Source organism: Caloenas nicobarica, chromosome 1, assembly GCF_036013445.1.
Source record: "Caloenas nicobarica isolate bCalNic1 chromosome 1, bCalNic1.hap1, whole genome shotgun sequence".
Taxonomy (NCBI): Eukaryota; Metazoa; Chordata; class Aves; order Columbiformes; family Columbidae; genus Caloenas; species Caloenas nicobarica.
Genome location: NC_088245.1, coordinates 200,722,209 through 200,737,822, shown reverse-complemented (window position 1 = coordinate 200,737,822; position 15,614 = coordinate 200,722,209). Strand labels below are relative to the sequence as shown.

Here is a 15,614-nt window from a genome sequence, read left to right as displayed (position 1 = left end):
ATTTTTAAAAAGGTTTGCTACAAAAATATGTTCTTATTCACTAGTTAATCTTATGCGTTCTTTGGTAAGTTTTCAAAATGTTAATTCTATTGTAATTGCCAAGGTATATATAATCACTTACCTCGGTTAACAGATTTTGCTAATTGAAATATTTTTCATTTAAAGTCACTAATGAAAAAAAAATCTTGATTGCATAAGGCTGCATATTTAATGCAGCTGCTTAGGTTTTCATCCCATTTTTTTCCAACATATGGTTTAAAATTACTTCACTGCTCAGTGGTGTGGAAATGAACTTAACAGCAGAGAGATGGTGTACGAGATTGTGAAAATAGTTGATATGCTTGTTTTCCTTCATGTTTGTGCGTCTTTTGAAATCTTGTACTTGAAAAGGGTATTTTCAACCATGTCAGGCAGTGTTTGGATGGAGAAGTAACAGTGAAGAAAATGCCTGTATAGAACATACATAAAGTTGTCCCAGTGGTGATTCAGATGGTGCCAGTCGCTCTTATTCATCGCTACATTAAAGTTTAATGAAAAAGTTGGGGGAGTGGATGGGACTCCCATATGCTCTTAGACCTGATCCATCCTCATAGAACAGATGATATTTTCTTCTTTCTGAAAGATGAGAAAAGAGGGTTTGCTGCGGGGAGGTGTTAATCACTGTAATTGTGGTAGTGGAGAAATGTTTTCTGTATTTGCCATGACAAGGATTAAATCTTCATCACTTGTGGCACTTTCTATGAAAATATTCAGTCTAGTATTATGGAAAAAATCCAGTTTAAGGCAGATTCACTGTCAAATCTGCATTTTTATGGATTCTCTTTCATTTGGTAAACTCCCGTATGTGTTAGACTGCAAAAACCATTCTGTGCCGTAGGGCAATCCAGAAACTGTAGTGCTGTTTAGACAAATCTTGTTCCTTTTTTGATATTGTAAAACTGATATAAAAACTTAGGATCTGTTGCAGCTCTTTCCTCTGAATTTCATGACCAAACCACATAATTTTCTTTTGCAATTGAACACGGGTAAATTTTGACTTGATGGAAACACCCAAGGTGTAAAAACACCAGGTTCAGTATGGATTGTATTTTAGCCTGAGCTGTCAATAATGAAAAAATAATATCAGACAAAAAAAAATCTTAAATATAACGGTCTGATTTTATGCCTGTATTTCAGAATTTTCATCAAGAAGTCAAGAAAACAGATGATTCAGACAGCTTGTCAAGCCTTGACAGTCTTGAGGCTGGAGAACAAAATGGAAATTACACAACACCGAGTGAATCATCTTTGGCTACACAGTGTGACTGTGCCCTGTACAATCCAGCAAGATCGCAGGCTAGGAATAATGGTTTGCTTTATACAGCTCAAAGTACTTCTAAAAATGTGCATCTAAATAATTGTCTGAGAAATGCAGATTCACAAAACAACCACAACTTACCTATTCATGATTTTTTAGCTAAACATAATGTTCTAACTCCTGCCGAGCATGTGCACAATTCAGAAGAGGAATCATATGCTTCCCACAAATCTGGGAAAAAACCTGCAGAGTTCTCTACCTCTAGTAAGCAAGAAAGCTCTATAAAAAATGCTTTTTTTTTCCTGCAAAAGGTAAAAGAAGAAAGAAGCCAGCCATTTTCTGGAATTGTTAGCACACCAGCCACTGGTCATCCTGTTTTCAATCCTAGCAAAGCCTGGGCCAGCCCTGACTTTATTCCAGGAGAAAGAGTTCAGGATCTGATGCAAGATCGGAGTTTTAAAATGACCCCACAAAAAAGAACTATATCTGTGCAAAACCTCAGTCAACCTATTGCAACATCTATAGTTTTATTTCCTAATCAGGGATGTTCCACTGACATTCCCAGCACAGCTGATACATTACCAAAGGACAAAAACATCAGTACAGTGTTTTTAAAAAATACCCCAGGAAAAAAGACTGAAGCAAAAGAAGAAAATATTAAATGTGTTGATGACATTAATCGAGGATCATCTTTATTTCAGGACATACCAAATGCCTCTGTTCTGTGTGATTTTAAGCAACAGAATAACAGAGAGGAAGAAAAGGGAAATATGGTAGAAACTATGTCACTAGTGTCTGATACGGAGTTAAATCCTAGCACTCCTGCACAGCACAAAACCCTGAAAAACAATATTCTTGAAAGAAAAAGAGCAAGATTATTCACGAGTATCTTAAAGAAGGAAACTAAATATGAAACCAGTCATTTCAAAGCTGTGGTTGTGAACCACGGGATCAGTTCTGGAACTCAACCCGTGTCTTCTATCAGAGACAGTTTAGAACTGGCAAAAATAAAAAAGAAACGTGCAGAAAATGAAAAATACAATAGGAAGCTAAGATGGTGTGATCAAATTAACCACGTAACAGTAGAAACTAATGAAAAATGCTATGAGAAAAACACCAGTGAAAGATCTTCTGCACAGCTGCAATATGTTCAAACTACAAATAATGCTCCTAAGATTAATTTAAGTATTGTTGCTCAACCTTCAAACCCCGAGTTCATAAAAAATCATCAGGAAAACACTCATATATCAAAACCAAATGTTAATACAGAAGAATCAAATAAAGACTGCACGTCTCTGAATCTGTTTATGTCAACTGGATCCTTTTCTGCTAAAAAAACTTGGATGGTATCAAAAGATGAAGAAAGTAAACCCCTGGTATGTAGCAATAACTCTAAAATTAATGATGTTAATCATCTCAAAAATAAGGCCAAAATGACGAGAAGACCAAGATCTGTAAAAGCCCAGCCAGGTTTTATGCCCAAGAAGAGAATAGGCACTATAATCCGACCGCAGTCAGCTGCCGAAGCCAACAAAATGCTGAGAGCTCCAGGGACCTTGGTGGCACCTCACCCACCATCCGCACCTCTGCCGGGAGACAGGAGCGGGACAAACACGGCCAGCCCTGGGTGTCAGCCGCTGCTGCCTTCGCGTCTTCACGCTCCCGCTGCAAGCAGGAACGATTTAAGTGAAAGGCACGTTCTGTTAGCAGACCAGCTTTTAAATAGCGACGGCACAGAAAACAGTGAGGGTGCTTGTAGTTCGGACTTGGCCACTGCGATGTCTACACCTGGCTACAGCACGGCCAAACGCGAACCTTGGGCAAAAAATACTTGTTCTGTAAATAGTGTTCAGACAAGCGCCTGTCAAGATCATCCAGTAATCTGTGCTGAAAGAAGACCTGTTAAGGCAGAAAATGGATTACGTCTCCATCATATCCCAGCAGCTGGGAAAACAAGCACCTCCTGGCAAGGAGCACATGCTGCCCGAGCTCCGAAAGGCTCTGCTGCTGGTGAGAGTCATGTTTCTGGGTTTGGGGTGCGGGGATGTTCAGCCAAAAGTCTTTTTCAATTACATCACGAATTTGTTTTCAGTTAAAACCTCCAGCCTTTCATGCATTCACACAACACAGCAAGTTTCAACAAGTTTTCATCATTTGTCATTGTCATTTCTATTCTAGTGGTGCCCAGAGGCCTCTCAAACATCCATCCCCATCTTTAATAGCTCTCTACAATATTAAATGAAAAGGAAGTATTTTCCCTGAGATTATAGTCCTGAACTAATGAGCAGATGTGACAGGTGGTCTAAATAATGATATAGGAGGAAGTGACTAGCTTTATACGAGCAAGTTTTACAAGGTAACTGGGAGTCATAGCTTGTTGTCCAGCAGTCACTGCCACCTGAGAGTGAATGAAATCTATATCTACCATGTTTTTAAAGAGCTGACACTGTAAATGCCTAAAATTATTAAGTTTTAGTCCCAGTAATGCAACTAATGTATTAAAAAAATAAAGTTAAAAATAAAGAGCTCTACCAGACAAATTTTGCTGTGTTGCAAAGTATGTCTGATTTACAAAAAATTATAAGAAATTTTAGGACCAGTCCTGCATTCTATTAAAAATTAACCTTGAGAACAATGTGATGCAGAGCCTGATTGGTAAGACAGAGGAAAGATGCATGAGAAATTTTGGGAGAATAAACTTGAATCTCCTGGTCTTTACATTTCAAACCATGTTTCATGCTTTTTGGTGTGCCTTGTTTCTCCTCCGCAGCCGAGCTATATTCTGCGGGCACTGTTGGCATCTTTGTGCCCGTAAGGTGCATGTTGTGTGCTGCCTGCCGAGGGCTGCAGCTGGAGCAGAGCTCCTGGACCTGCAGAGCTCCTGGACCTGCAGACCCTCCGTCAGGGATTATGCAGCAGTACCCAGATGGCTTCACGCACTGGGATCAACCCAGGGATCGGCCATGCAGCTCAAAGACACTTTCTAGCAAAATAAGTAATTCCCATCACTCAAAAAGCTACATTTCTAGTTTTATCTCCAGAAATGCACAGTGTTAACTATGGAGTGATTCAGAACAGCTCTGTTGTGTAAGAGCAGCGGTGGGTGAATATTCTTGGCCTAAAGCAAGGGCGGGAAATGAGAAATGTTATCTGCTTGCCCATTCCAGTTCAAAGTCAAACAGATGAGCTTGAGATACGTGTGACTGAAGTTAACCCATTTGATTTTACATTGGAGATGAATGAAGTCTTGCATTACCGTGCCTCGCCTCCGGCAGAGATACTTTGCTTCTTGATGTCCTTATTTGCACATCAGATCAATGAATCGGGAAATTCGCTGGTGCAAAGCTGTGTGCACTGGAAATGCTGCCTTCACTGCAGCTTCAAATGCTGCGTCCCCAGTGTCACACAGCTCCAGCTCTTTGAGAGGAAGAGCTGAGTGACCCCTTTTTAAAATTTGGGGGGGTGGCCCTCTCTCAGTATCCGCTTAGTTTTTGTGTTTTGAAAGTCTTCTTTAACACTCTCAATAACTCTTAATGACCAGCTATTATTTGTTCTATTGCCTGCAAATGCACATAGATCACAGTCTTTGTCCTGAAGTGCTTGCTATGAGAGATTGAATACCGCATTGTTCTTGAGTAAAATATCTGCTGTGGCACTATTACAGAGCTGAAGGGGGTCTGTAAGGACCCTGTAGAAAATGTGATCTCTTGCAATGCTTGGCCAAATGTATGCTAGTGAAAGAATAAGTGAGAACAACATGAATAAATAAAATTGTTGTCCATGAGGATCTTCCTTTACTTTGGCTTCCAGGCATCAAGTGGTACATCTTATGACTGACACCTTATTCTCTGTAGCTAGATATTAGACTTATTTTAGGCCCTTTGGTGATCAATCAGTAAAATGCTTTAGAAATGTGTGTAACGTTTAGCCCGTGACACATACAGGGCTCATTCACAGGCTTGTAGTTAAACAGGGGTGGACTGCTCAGCATCTCATGCCCTTAAAGAGACTACTGCCTATTACATTTGTCTTAGATTTCCCGAAGGAGTTATTTCCTTGGCATAGATATAGCACGCCTTTCAAACTAATTAAATTAAATGTTGATGCGTATCAATAGAGCAACTTTGCATTTTATTTTTCAGAAAAATGTTATTTGATTACTAATACAACAAGGTGGTTCTTCTTTGCTTCTTTTTAAATTTGCCCCCATATTCTGTATAACATGCTCACATTTCCTTTCCTTTTCAGGTGCTATTCAGCACTATGTGTCACATTACCATAATTCACACACAACTAAATGGCAACCTTTTAAAGCTAATGTGTCCCCTGTTACTATTGATGGCAGCAGCCAGATGAGTAGTTTCAAATCTGCTTCTAGGATGAATGAATTGTTTTATTTTTCCAGAAATGCTAAGAGCTCTGCTTTGTAAAATATCACTGTAATAGCAACTGAATAAATAAAATTATTTTAAATTCAATAAAGGACCTCTTGGTCTAATCATGAACAGTACATTAAACTGCACATGTAAATATTTTTTAGGTAAATAGGTAATTTATCATCTCAAGTATAAATCAAGTAACTACATTTACAAATCAAGTAGCTGCATTTACAAATGAGAATATAATATCTCCTTGGATGTGCAGATTCCTGACTTGCACATTAAAATGCTGATTTGCATGTCCAGTTTGTATACATGAAAGTTTAATTGAGAACTTAGATTTTGAAACTTGATGCTTTAATATTGAAAATGTTGTATGCATGAGACAAAACTGAGATAAAGTTGAGGTACAGTGTCTATGTTAGGCCTCTCTAGCTGAGGGAAAATACAGCAGTACTGTCTTCACTAAAATTAGTATACAGTTGTATAAATTAGTATATTAGTTGTATAAATTAGTAAGATTAACTACAAAATCCCAAACTGTAGAACTAAGGTTTTAACCCATGATTTTACATTGAAATCACACCTGTGAGCCCACACCTGGAGGACTGTGTCCAGTTCTGGGCTCCCCAGCACAAGAGAGACACGGACAAACTGGAGAGAATCCAACAAAGGACCATGAAGATGATGAAGGGACTGGAGCATCTCTCCTGTGAGGAAAGGCTGAGAGAGCTGGGACTGTTTGGCGTGGAGAAAAGAAGGCTCAGGGAGGATCTCATCGAGTCCATAAAGACGTGAAGGGAGGGTGCAAAGATGAGGGATCCAGGCTCTTCTCAGTGGTGCCCAGTGACAAGACCAGGGGCAATGCGCACAAACTGCAACACAGGAGGTTCCTTCTGAACATCAGGAAACACTTTTTTTTTTAAACTGTGAGAGTGATGGAGCACTGGCACATTGTTACTCAAGGATTTTCTGGAGTCTCTCTCCTTGGAGATATTTGAAAGCCATCTGGCTGTTGTCCTGTGTAACCAGCTCTAGATGGTCCACTTGAGCACGGGGGTTTAGCCAGATGACCTCAAGAAGTCCCTTCTAACCTCAGCCATTCTGTGATTCTGTGAATCAGATAAACCATGTGAACTATTACATGTTTTCTGCATGGCACAAAATACTCTTTGAGGTCAGGTAGGATGAGGCCTCCTGATCTAGTTGAAGATGTCCCTGCTCTTTGCAGGGGGGTTAGACTAGGTGACCTTTAAATGTCTATTCCAACCCAAAGTATTTTATGATTCTATGTGATACTCTTAATAAATGTTTAATCCTTTAAGGTATAAGATAAAGCATCTTGGCAACAGACATTTGCTGTGTTGGACAGTTAGACTTTGGGATTATTCTCTAAATGTAACTAATTTTCTAAAACATTAGTTTTGGGCACATTATTTGGTATTTGTTCTATCATAGTTCACTGCCTGTTCGTTCTCCTCACTTTGTAAGACCACCTTATATATTTGTACAGACCACCTTTATTAACTGGGATTCAAAGTGAGGCTTCACTTAACCTGCTTATAAATGTCTACATAAAATCCACATCTGGATTTTATAGTCCTATCCTAACATGAAATTAAATATGACTTAGAAGTGCCAGTTTCTCTCTTTTCACTATAATAAAATAGATTTAGCAAGATCAGATGTAAAGATACACAAGGTAAACATTTAAATTTGGACAGAGAGATTTACTCACTATTACTGGTTTGGGCACTAGTAGCTTTATCATGTTTTCACACATTTTTGGTTTATTTTTGGATGCATCTCATTTAAGGTGTTGTTCCTGTTACAAGACAAAAGCAGGTTTTTGACAGTGGTGAAAATGAACACCTTTCAGAATACAGAAGGCAAATTGTAGCCTCTAAAAGATGGAAGCCTGGTCATCATGCACAGGTAAATATTAAATACTATTTAAAAAATAATAAAAGCTTATTTATCCTCAAAATTGAGAGTTTCAAGAATATAAAAAAATTTTCCAGTGTCACTATATTTTGAATAAATGTGCTTAGTCACCTTGCTATTAACCACTAATAAAAATACTAAAAGCAACTATACTACATCTACTGTATTAGTACACACTAATATTTTTGCACTTGAAAACATTTAGTAATATGAAATAATAAATGAATATGTTCGGGAAGTAGTATAGTTACCTTAAATTACACTTAAAATATTTTTACAATGTTTTTGATAGAATTTGTTTTGTACTGTCCAGCTGAATCCTGTTCAATCTGCATTTGATCCGGTACAAAATATGAAAAACACCTTTCAGTCTGATGAAGGTACAGCAACACATCTCATTTCAATTCTTTGTTATACAAAAAGTAGTGACATCATAAATCCACTGTGTAACATAACTTGTCTCTTTTGGCATCAGTGATTCTAAGCAAGCAAGCATAGTTTGTTGTGTAGACCTATTTTTTTTTTATTAAAAGAAAGGTATGAGATACCATGTGTCATTATAGTGATGGTTTTATAAATGCGTTACAACATATAGTCAAGTTTCATTCCATTCCTGTTTGTGTTTTTGTATCATACATATCTGGATGACACAGACAGGTATTGCTTGCTATCACTGTATGTTTCCAAAGTCAGTAGAACTCGCTCTGTAGGAACTTGCAACTGTAAGATGCATTAGTGATCTTAAAATTATGTCATTTTCTAACGTGAGTTTCTTGAGTTTGTCACGTTTTTGATCTTTTAATGCGATTTTTTTGTGTTTCACTGACTTACAGTAACGGCAGTGAGCAGCATATTTAAATGTCAGGACCTCTTCTCATCCGAAGTTACCCCTGTAATCTCCTGGGTTTCAGAAAGTGCTGTTCCGTTTCTCACAGCAGGAGAACCGGTGAGAACACACGCTGCAGCAGCTGAGATCCTGGCAGCCCTGGAAGGCGAGCAGCAGCCCCTGCCGAGCCCGGCTCCCTGCCCAGCCGTGAGGGCACTTTCCGTAGAAGAAGAGAAGATTATCCAGTCTCTTGACCGTCTCAATCAAAGGCTGCAGAGTAAGTTTGATAACAAATCGGATCCTACATCAAGTGATTAAGTAACTTTATATTTTGTTGTCATGGATTAGTTTGGATTTAAAACACGAATCCTGTGTTAGAAATATGTTTCTGCTTATTTTTCTTTACTAAATGTAGCAAAAAGAAGATCAAAATCATGAAACCTGTCTTAGAGTCAAGGAAATTATTTTAAAATAATGGTGGCTTTGCCTTGGTCAAAAAAAATCATTCAAAATATGACTGCAAGACACCTTCACAAACTGTCTCAGCCCAACTGTAGCTGTTGTTTCTAATATATGTTCATCAAAACCGTTCTTTAAAGTGTACAGATACAGATGTATCAGCCTTTCTTAGGAATCTGTTCTAGTGTTTGTCTATCTTGATATTTTGCAATTATTTTTGCAAATAATTACTCTTTATATTATACACCATATATTTTTGCATATACAACCCTCTATAATGAATGGCTTTTCATTTCCTTCTAGTCATTTAGGATGTTCCTCTTCTTTATGAATTCTTACAGATCACAGATACGGTTCTGAGGTTGCTGCAGCCAAATCTGAATGTTTATGTGAATATATCTCTTGCACAACCATTTAAAAAATTTCAGACTCACCTGAGCATTCTCTAACCTGTTCTTTCTCTATGCCAGGCTGATTTCTTACCTGCTTTATACTGGTGCTTTTTAGATGAGCTGTCCCATCACAGTTGACATTTTATTGAAGAATGTGGAGAAGAAGAAGTCTATACTTGATGACTTTTTCTCTCCAGTGATTGGGTAGCCAACACTTTCATTCGTCATCCTGTTGTAACTAAAATATTTGTAGAACAGACTTACTTTTGGGGTCTCTTGCTCCATATCTCATGGTTAGTATTTGCTTTGACCTACATGATCATATAGGTCTTTCAGAAGAATTCTCATTAGTTTGACATTTGCCCTTGGTGTGCTCCGTCCTGTATTTGAAACCAACGGGGACCTTGTGCCTTAGTGGCCGTGGTCTCTTCACTGGACTGTTTGCCTTTCCATATTATTGAAGTAACTTCTGCTTGCCATTTTTCCTCTTTATGGAACTGCCAGCTCTCCTGAATTTTATGTTTTCCTTGGACTTTTGTCATACAAAATTTTACGTGCCAATTATTTGAGTTCATAAGAGTCTGCTCTCTTGAAGTCCATTGATTTTATTTTACTATTCTACTTCTTTTCCTTGTGGACTGCACCATTTCACGGTCAGGTTACCCAAGTTTACCTCCCTGTTGACTGGAATCAAACTAAACCAGGGCTTATTAATCTCCTGAACACTGTCCATACATTTCTCCATCAAATGGCACATTGCTTGACTTTGAGGAAAAAGGCTTCGGTTTCCTGTAAACTACAACAGCAGAATGAAAGTTCTTTGGAACTGCTTAGAAACTTTCTGCAGCAGTAGCTTACAATTCCTGTTCCCATCAAACAATGGTTCAGAATTTCATTACATCATACTTCATGGTTATTGCTTCCAGGCAAATAGAAGTGAAGAATTCCATCTTTTGTCAGAGAGGCATTTTAGTATGATGTGCTTGGGTTAAGAAAGTAGGTATGAAAAGAGGAATGCAAGAAAATAGAAAATAAATAACAGAGAAATAACAAAGAAATAGAGGCAAAGGTAAATGCAGCAACAGAACTGGGAGCAAGAAAGCTGAAGTTTGCAAAGTGTGAAAAGGAAAACTATGGCAACCAATGATAGGATCTGAGGGAATGGCAGGAAGATGTGTCGGGGAGGTTTAGGTTGGGCATTAGGAAAAGGTTCTTCACCCAGAGGGTGCTGGACACTGGAACAGGCTCCCCAGGGAGGTGTCCCGGCCCCAACCTGACAGTGTTCAAGAAGAGACTGGACAACACCCTCAGACACACGGTGTGAGCTGCGGGGTTGTCCTGTGCAGGGACAGGAGTTAGACTCGATGATCCTTGTGGGTCCCTTCCAGCTCAAGACATTCTGTGATTCTGTGAAAACTGTAAGAAAATTACATAAGGAATATGATAGAAACAATGAAAGAATGATAGGAGTTAACTTATGGTAAATTAAGTAATTGAAATTGATGTACTATATATATGTATCTTACAAATTTAATTAGCTTACCTAATTATTTGGAAATTAAAACTGGTAATAAGAAGCTGTGAAATTTTACAGGTAGACTTACAGGACATGTAAGTACATGCAAGTATGTACCTGTAAGTAAGTAAAATGTTTTAAGTACTTAATGTCATGTATGTAAATTGTTTCCTTTAAACCATGACCTTTCCAACCCCTTTTTTTGGCTTTGTTTTCACATGTTACCAAATGAAGTGACTAAAACTGTGTACCTTCACAGTGGTCTTTTGAGTGAATAACAGTTAGTCACTAACCAGTCTAAGTCTGGAAAAATGTTGTTGCCAGCCTAGAGTAGCTGCCATTCTTTTCTCTAGCTTTATATTTCTTTACTGACACTAAATTTTTTGTTCAGATAATAATATCTAGCTACAAATTTAAAAAATACAGATCCAGCATATACTTTAGCAGCTGTTGGTAGGGTAAAAAAGAACAGTGCTATTGAAGTACATTTCCACACTATTTGGGAAGTTTTGCACTGAATATTTGGCTGTGAAATGTATTTCTATTGTAGTATTTGTTTTACATAATGTTTATGATGTACTTTTATGCTAATTTTAGATGTTGAAGAAGCCATTACCAGAAACCCATCTGCTTCAAATGTTTTGCAGAATATCACCCCTTTAGTAAGTATTTACTTTAAATATGTTCAGCTTTAATTACTACAAACTGACCTTATGGCTTATTTTATAGTAAAAATATGATTGAAAATATTGACATCAATCTGCTCAACTGGCTTGCCAGATTTTCAGGTTTCTATTTATGTAAAAAAAATACACATATGAACTTTATAGTACTGTAAACAGGCTTTAACAGTTTATACGAGACTGCCTCATCCTCTGGCTTAATTTTCCTTTTGGAATCTTGAGACACTTGCAAAGTCCAGCAAGTTCCAAGAACTTTTAAGGAACAGCAGTTTAGCAGGGTCCATTTGAACTATATCTGGCTCATAATTAATTTGTATTTCTTAATAATGTAGAGATGAAAGGGGGAATGATGCGTGGTAGTACATAAAATAATTGGTGATACAATCAATTCTTACTTTGACCTGCAGATATGTCATGTTCCATAAGTGATAGGTATTACCTTCAGTAAGTGTTTTTATTTTGTTTCATATATTCTAGATCTTGTCAGTTTGAAACAAAATGGTCATGATACCTGGAATAAAAAGAACTGAACAGACAGATAAATGTCCGAAGTACAAAATTTATGGTTCTGATGTTCGGTTTATAATGCAATAGTATTTATAGTTCTGTACTGTCACTCTCCTCCTTTACTATATATTTGTACCAAGGAAAAAATATAGACAGATGACTGTATACTTCAAATATTTTATATACTGTCATATACTTCATATACTTTACTGGATAAACTGCTACCAAAAATGTTAGAGAAAATAATCTTTATTCAGAAAGTTCTTGCCACTTACTGAGTTTGAGACTGTAAAACCCCAGAAAGTATCCAATCTCCTAAATTCAGAATGATTGCCTGGTTTTGAAGTGGGGATGTGAAAAGAACACAGAGCACATCATTACCTCTCTTCTTGTGAATTCTAGTTGTAGGTGTGACTTGGAAACTCAGATTCTTCTCTTCTGCCTCCTGTCTTACAAATTTAATTCTTTATGCCTAAACAACATGTAAATGTTCTATTTTTCAGCAATTAGTGTAGCATAGCTACCTTTATCAGATCTGTGTTTTACTAAAGCATTTTTGAGCTTGTATGTTCTCTAGGGCTTTCTTTATAGCCAGTCCTACTTAAGGAAGAAAAATAAAGTTAAAAAAAAAATAAAAAGTTGTTTCCCCCACCAATGCATTTTCCTGGCTTTCAGTAGTCAGACTTCTTGGCTGGCTGGTCCACACCAAAGCTTTCAAGCTTTCTCTGACTATGTCTTTATCTACAAGATTTTTGTTTCATCAATAAGATGTAAACACTAGATGTCACTCAGGCTGTCCAGTCTCTGGAACTGTAAGTTCTCTGATGGACATTTAAGACCTTTCTTTCCCTACAAGTATGTACTTAAGCATTTAAACATGTGTCCAGCTGTAGATACACATTCAGATCTCAGGCACTGGCTTGGAATTCGCCTTGATGGTAAGAGTGAACAACTGTCGTACAAGTTTCCAGCTGCAGAAAAAGTATATATGACCAAGATTTCATCAAATCTTCTGCTATGAGAAGTGATGGGATTAGAAACTTTTACTTCACCAAGAAAACAACCTGCTTCAGGTCTCCTAGTTTCAGAGCACCCAAACAAAGTATGGCTGTTCATTCAGTAGCTCACGTGAATGACATTGTACCCTGTCATACCAACCTCTAAATCCAGGTGAAGGAGCGCAGTTGTTTATATAATGGAAAACAATTCACATGATATCACAAAATGATGTTTCTTGAATGTTATACATAATCACGTTTCTGTTTATATGCATGTATATCTCATTATTCTCAATTTTTTATAGAGTATTCAGCAATGTATATCCCCCACTTTGGTGAACACAATACCCTCACAGCAGCACCAGAATGCCTTGGCCAGCAATCGACTGCGATTGTACAGGAGATACTGACATCGTCCGCTCCAGGATATTGCAACTTTACGTACTTTCTATGTGATGTGTATACTATTTGACACTATAAAACTAGCAACAAAATAAAGATGAAAGCAGTAGCTCAGATAATGCATGTCAATTGACTGGGAAGCATTTTTAGGACAATTAAGACTATTTTTTATGCAATGTATTGTAAAATTTCAAGAATTAAAATACTTCACATTTTTAGTGTTTGTGTTGGTTGTGTAAATTTCCTGTACCCATCATTAAAGTGAAAGGAAAAAATAATATTTTGGTACTTAGATTATAAGTAAACTACTTTCCTAACTTCTCTAGTTTTTTAAGATTTACTAATAGATTTTATTACAGTTGTAAAAGATATATTTTAAAAGTGATTTAATTATAAGTAAATAATACATGGGGTTTCACTTTTTATCTTTATATTGATGGTGTTATTACAAATTACTGCAGATTATGTGTTGCCCTTATTCAGTAGCTACATCTAATGGTTCTAAAACTGACTGTGCTCCCAACATCATAGTTCTCCTAACATGTGCTCCTGCAGGTCTTGTTCAGCCTGTTGGAGATTCCTGTTTTCCAGATTTTTCCAAAAACATTTATCAACACTTGCACTTAAAAAGCAATTCTTCCTCAGCTCTTCACAAAAAGAACCCCAGGCAGAAACTGTCAGGGAATGAGAAAGAAAGGTGCTGTGGAAGGAAAGGTACAACTCATGGTACGTAGATTCACCAAAGCACATAGGGAAACCTCTCTACGTCAATGTCAGCTTTAGTTTAAAACAAGTATTCTAGAAACACAAAACCATAAGCAGCGAGTTAGCTCATCAGAAAAAGCTGGGGTTTGGTTTTCCTGATAGGCTTTACCTTTGTAATCCATATTACACAATCTCTATATAAGAGGAAGCAAAGTGGGGACAACATGCCTGGAGATGAGTACTCCATTCCTGTGATTCAGATACCCAGATGGAGCCAAGTATTCTGCATAAGAGCATATATAGTGTAGAAACACATCTAAGTATCTTTCTACAGAGCTAGATGCACTTGTCTTTGCAAGTGTTTATTTTGGAGAGGCAGGTTGGTTTTGGCAGTCTTGGGTTGGCAGACTGTGCACTCTTTCCTCGACTTTAAATTCATCTGTAGCATGACGATTAACACATCAATAAATTTCACAAGTTTGGTGATAAACCTGTCTGCATTGTTATGTCAGTTCTAGATTAAAGGCCTTTTCTTAGTTAATTAGCATGATACCTAAATCTGTGAAGTTAGTTAATTGCTAGGCAGTGGTAACTTTTTAACTTCTCTCTTTCACTCTTCCTCTGCTGTTTCTGTACAAAGGTGATAAACATTGAAACAAGCTGTAGAAGGTATGTACAATGCACATAATCAGTCAACAAATCTAAGCTGATAATTAGCTTCAAGAAGCAATAAAGGCTATTTACTAAATGTCTGGATTTTTAACTCTGTATTAGATGCCTGGTTTTTCTGTTCATAGCTATACAGTAAGAATTGTGGGGTTAGTCTGGGGATTTAAGCACCACAGTGCTCCCACCAGAACTGTGCCTGAACCCCATGCAGCGCTATTGCTCGTCTTCGCTGAAGTCTATGGGAGCTCAGGAGAGTTGTATTTCAGGAGCGGGCTCAGTGCTGCACCAGTGCAACCATGGGAACTTGCACCCAGAGGGACACTGGCATTTATCTGGAAAAAATGCGTCTTCCCAAAAGAGGCAACCAAATTATTATTTGGCAAAAGTGTTTTTAAAATTATGTTATTACCCATCATACCACAATCATCTTTAATAAGTGCTGTCATTGCTCAAGAGGCAACCAGCCTGTAAAAAGGAGAGAAGAGGAAAACGTGCCCATCATAACGATGGGCACTTTATCAGGGGATTAGAGCTACCTGCTGGTGCCTGGTGTCAGCCAAGATTAAGGTGAGCTACGTATGTAGCAAACAGTCAGCAACTGAAATTTCACAAAGGAGCTTTAGGGAAAGATTATTTTTTTCAAAATGATGTTTTGAAGAATGGAATAATGCTACCTTTCTCCTCTAGTTGGGCATTGCAGCATCTTTGGAGGAATAATCTGGTAGGCTCAAAGGGGCTGACTTCATTCTGGAGCCTTTTGAGACAAACTGTATTTAAACGTCAAAATTGTAGAAACTTGGTGTCTTATGATTGCTGTTGCCATCTGTCCTGGCAGTG

General features: G+C 37.7%; 1 protein-coding gene across 1 annotated transcript in view; it reads left to right on the top strand.

The window, feature by feature from the left end:
- CEP126 (centrosomal protein 126) overlaps positions 1-13,478 on the top strand; it is a 39,900-nt gene extending 26,422 nt beyond the window's left edge. The window contains exons 6-11 of the mRNA XM_065655791.1: positions 1,177-3,307; positions 7,493-7,611; positions 7,913-8,000; positions 8,454-8,723; positions 11,411-11,475; positions 13,307-13,478. Of these exons, the coding sequence (XP_065511863.1) occupies positions 1,177-3,307; positions 7,493-7,611; positions 7,913-8,000; positions 8,454-8,723; positions 11,411-11,475; positions 13,307-13,411 (2,778 nt within the window). The 3' untranslated portion in view covers positions 13,412-13,478. The remainder of the gene's footprint in view (positions 1-1,176; positions 3,308-7,492; positions 7,612-7,912; positions 8,001-8,453; positions 8,724-11,410; positions 11,476-13,306) is intronic.
- The last annotated feature ends 2,136 nt before the right edge of the window (positions 13,479-15,614 follow it).